At 46.7% G+C, this 5000-nt stretch overlaps 1 protein-coding gene across 6 annotated transcripts in view; it reads right to left on the bottom strand.

Moving 5' to 3' along the window:
* Window positions 1-5000, bottom strand: part of jmjd1cb (jumonji domain containing 1Cb) — a 181519-nt gene that overhangs the window by 111533 nt on the left and 64986 nt on the right. For all 6 annotated transcript variants that reach the window (XM_076297813.1, XM_076297815.1, XM_076297814.1 and 3 more), the window contains exon 2: window positions 3174-3338. In XM_076297813.1, coding sequence (XP_076153928.1) covers window positions 3174-3338 — 165 coding nt within the window. The remainder of the gene's footprint in view (window positions 1-3173; window positions 3339-5000) is intronic.

Here is a 5000-nt window from a genome sequence, read left to right as displayed (position 1 = left end):
GTGTGAGTGTGTGTCTGTGTGTCTGTGTGAGTGTGTGTCTGTGTGAGTGTGTGTCTGTGTGTGAGTGTGTGTGTCGCTGTCTGCTGACAGGCCTATCCATTGGGCGGTCGTAAAAGTCTGCATTCTCCCCCTGAAATAGCAGCCATAAATAATGGACTCCTGAAAGCAATTGTGCCACAGAGAGCGCGAGAGAAAGAGAGAGAGAGAGCGAGAAAGAGAGAGAGAGAAAGAGAGAGAGAGGAGAGGGAGAGAGAGAGAGAGAGAGAGAGAGGAGAGGGAGAGAGAGAGAGAGAGAGAGAGAGAGAGCAATAGAGACAAAGGAGGAAGTAAGGAACAAAGGAGGGAGCAAAAGAGAAGGAGAGAGAAAAGAAAGGAAAAAAAGACAAACAACCAATCAAAGAGCAGAGAACACTAGCAGTGGTGGTGCTGTGTGTGTGTGTGTGTGTGGGGGGGGGGGGTACTGAGGAATGACAGAGCAGGACAGTAGTAAGAGGGGGGACAGTGCAGTGGGAGGAGGAAAGGGGACAGTAATTAGCGTGACACCAGCATAATGCAGTGCAGTGGGAGGAGGAAAGGGGACAGTAATTAGCGTGACACCGGCATAATGTGACCCCACTGCAGAGATGTGTCTGGCCAAGAGGAGCGGCAACTGCAGGAGTCCATGAGCAGAGACCAGCATGAGCCAGCAAGAACACAACCACACACACACGCAACCACACACACACAGGCAACCACACACACACACACACACACACACACGCAACCACACACACACACAGGCAACCACACACACACACACAGGCAACCACACACAGGCAACCACACACACACACACAGGCAACCACACACACACACACACACACATGCAGGCAACCACACACACACCTGCAACCACACACACACGCAACCACACACACACGCAACCACACACACACACGCAACCACACACACAGCCACTACCCATCTCTGGGCCTGATGTTATCACATACTTTCTGATAACTTTCTGTTCTACATTTTCAAATATTTTTATTTTCAAATCATAAACCTTAACTTTAACCCTTACACTTTAAGCCCTGCCGTTGTGCACCACTCCACAAGGCATGTAAATACCAGTCCAGACGCAAGAGGCCAGTTGCTACTGTCAGGACTCTCCCGCGTGCCACGTTTCTGTGATGCATAATCAAATGGGACCTAGTGTAGTGTAATCGGGAGCACAAGCAGCCACAAGAAGGGACGACTTGCACTGGGACGTACAATGAATCAGCACACCATCTGATCTAGTGATTGCGCATACAATACACACACACACACACACACACACACACGAGGTGACAGCGTGCACTGGTACGTGCAATGAATCAGCACAGTATCTGATCTAGTGATTTCTCTACGCACTGCTCTGTTAACGGCTGCACTGATATACTGTATGTTATGCAAAAAACATCATGGACAAACAAAATGTAAAACGCACTAGAGGAAAAAGATTAGAGAGAAACAATATCAATCCTGCGCCATTTTGTAACTGATATGTGTGTGTGTGTGTGTGTTTGTGTTAGAGGAAACAACAAAACTATAGAAATAATATTACAGCCATTCATAATTTCTGGACATGACAGAGTTAACTGACCGTGTGTCTGTATGCGCATGTGCCAGTGGGAGTTGGTATTTCTGTGTGTGTGTGTGTGTGTGTGTGTCTGTCTCTCTAAGGGACACTCTTTGAACTCTTATCTCTAGTCTGTGTGTGTCTGTGTGTGTGTGTGTGTGTGTGTCTGCGCCAGATGGCTCTGTTCTGGCCGCCTGTTACATAATCAAAATACAGCACACATCTCCCCAGCAACCCGCCCGCCAATGCTCCCTCATCAGGGAGAGAGAAGGGTGTGTGTGTGTGTGTGTGTGTGTGTGTGTGTGTGCGCGTGTGTGTATGTGCGTGTGTGGAGAGAGTATGGCGCTGCATTGTTAAACATTTACATTCCCCTTTTACTCAGACGCACGCACGCACGCACGCACGCACGCACGCACGCACGCACGCACGCACGCACGCACGCACGCACGCACGCACGCACGCACGCACGCACGCACGCACGCACGCACGCACGCACACACACACACACACTCGCGCGTGCGTGCGCGCGCTTCCTGTTTTAGCCACTAGGACATCCACCCCTCCAAAAACAAAGGAATTGTTCTCCGGAGATCCCAATAAAGCGGACCAATGTCCGGAATGCCTCATTTCATTCCACCTTAATTCTGCGACTGATTCACTCACTTTCCCGTTCTCGTTCACACACACACACACACACACACGCGCCATTTTGAGCCCCTGCTGGCATACTGTAAAGTGGTGCATGTGTCCATCATCAAAACACAGTTTTACAGAGAGTATCTGGGCTTTACATTTGCATACATTATGCGTGTATGACTATGTTTGTGTATGTTTGTATGTTTGTGTGTGTGTGTGTGTGTATATATGTGTGTATTGTATAGACTACCATGGACCAATATGTATATGCATACATATGTAATGCATGTATTTTTCAGATACCTGGACCTGTGTGTGTGTGTGTGTGTGTGTGTGTGTGTGTAAAAGTATTTTTTACAGAATAACATGTCCATCCACAGCTGAGAGTGCGTGTATGTGGGTCGATGACAAATTTATTTATTAATTTATTTAACGGTTGGCAAGATAAGCAATTCAAAAATTGATCTTTCAACTTGCTTAAAAAGCACACATCGGGTTTGCGGATATCTCGGCTACATTTTGCACTTTTGTTGGTTTTAAGGCATTTAAATGAATGCAGATGAAAAAAGGAATGAGAACTTTTGTATTAAGTATCAAAGTGCAGACCACAGGACATGAGCGTCTGTGTTTGTATGCATGTGTATGTGTGTGTGTGTGTGTGTGTGTGTGTGTGTGTGTGTGTGTGTTGAATTAGAGTGTGTGTGTGTTGAATTAGACTTCACCACAGGTTACTGGATATGTGTGTGTGTGTGTGTGTGTGTGTGTGTGTGTGTGTGTGTGTGTGTGTGTGTGTGTGTGTTGAATTAGACTTCACCACAAGTTACTGGGTGTGTGTGTGTGTGTGTGTGTGTGTGTGTGGGTGTGTGTGTGTGTGTGAGTGTGTGTGTGTGTGTGTGTGAGTGAGTGTGTGTGTGTGTATATAAACACGACTCACCAGAGCAGGCCACTGGACAGGCTTGGCTTTGGCCGCCTGCAGTTGCGGTCCCTCGCGACGCTTCGCCCACACCAGCTGGTGCTCCACCAGAAAGATCCGGAAGTCCTCGTACACCTTCACCCACTCGCGCTTCTCCCACTCCAGGTCATCAAACTCCACATACACCTGAGCAGAGAGAGGTCAGAGGTCAGAGGTTAAACACTGATATCAGAGGGCACTGATTGTGACATCACAATTTTTGTTATTATTCCGTTGAATTCCATTTATTCTATTATTATTGTGGTGTTACTTTAAACTGTTAATTTTACAATGTAATGTTTTTTGATGTCATTGTAAGTCACTTTGGACAGAATCATCTGCTATAATAGAACTATAAACATAAATATCAACATCATAAAATAAAACATTTAATTTCACTGGCTCCGGATGTCGAAGTGTTTCGTTTTCTCTCTTTCGTGGCTGTATTTTTAGAGCCTCAAAACAAAGTCTGTGTGTGTGTGTGTGTGTGTGGGTGTGTGTGTGTGTGTGCGTGTCTGGTGTGCGCGTGTGTGTGCGCGGGCGTGCGTGCACGCATGCGTGTTTGTTCAAGTCATCAAGGTGCCAAAAGTACAAAAAGCTGCTGCGTTTCGGCAAGTAAGCAGTTTTGATACTGTCTCTCTCTCTCACAGGAAGCCCTGAGGGAATCCTAAAAAAAGGAGAGAGAAGAAATGTCCCTTGAGAAGACAGACTGTTTATTCAGGCTTTGAAGGAGGCAAACAAACAAACAGACACACATACACAAGCTCATAGATTTTGTGGGGGATGACTGATGGTAAATGGAACCGTCTGGTAAATCCTTACAGGGCCTTTCTGCACCCAGTCCCCACGTGCGTACGTGCGTGTGTGTGTGTGTGTGTGTGTGTGTGTGTGTGTGTGTGTGTGTGTGTGTGTGTGTGTGTGTGTGTGTGTGTGCGTGCGTGCGTCCAGGATGACACAAGTGCAATCTGGTGACTGTGTGTCCGCCCAGGACAACACGAGCGCACTCTGGTGTGTGTGTGTGTGTTTGTGTGTCTGCCCAGGACAACACAACTGCACTCTGGTGTGTGTGTGTGTGTGTGTGTGTGTGTGGCGCGGACGCTCGTCCTTCACCTGCTCCTCTTCAGCCGTGTTAATGATTACGCCGGCAAGTAAACAGTCAGGGTCAAAAGCTGCCGGAAGGTTCACTGACCCGACAATAATAGGGAACACCGCCCCAGAAACGCACGCCCTTAACACACTTTCAATGCCACGGAGATAGATGTTTATCTCAACATGGAAGTGTGTGTGTGTGTGTGTGTGTGTGTGTGTGTGTCGGTGGTGGTAATAATAAATCATTTATAGGTACAGTACAGCTATATATGTCTGAGGTGAAATGTGAAAAAATAGTAAGCTCTGAGGTGAAACCTAAAAATATCAGTTAAGTTTGTTTATTTTTTTAATAGCTCTTTCAGAACAGTATCTCAGGAGTTTAACAGAAGCCAAGTTAAGAATACCTCACCAAAATAAAACAACCAGAGTTTAAAAAGAGGTGAAAAGACAACATTATGTCTGACCACATACCAGACGCAACACACAGCACGTGTCTGAATGCGTGTGCTACAGTGCGCGTGCGTGGCTCACAAAGCTGGTTCATAATGCTATAATGTAATGTTTACTCATTCATGGTCAAGAGGCCTTTCAGCCACAATGCCTGCAAAGTTGTGTTGCTGTGTGTGTGCTTTAGTGTGTTAGCTAGCTACACACACACACACACACACACACACACACACACACAAACAAACACACACAACGATTGAGCTTGCACAAAAT

The sequence above is a fragment of the Alosa pseudoharengus genome, unplaced genomic scaffold (assembly GCF_046254945.1).
Source record: "Alosa pseudoharengus isolate Yale_2024_CS ecotype anadromous, Long Island Sound unplaced genomic scaffold, YU_APseudo_1.1 YU_APseudo_1.1_scf_21, whole genome shotgun sequence".
NCBI lineage: Eukaryota > Metazoa > Chordata > Actinopteri > Clupeiformes > Clupeidae > Alosa > Alosa pseudoharengus.
Note: the sequence above shows the minus strand (reverse complement) of the source record. Positions and strands in the feature narration are given on the sequence as shown.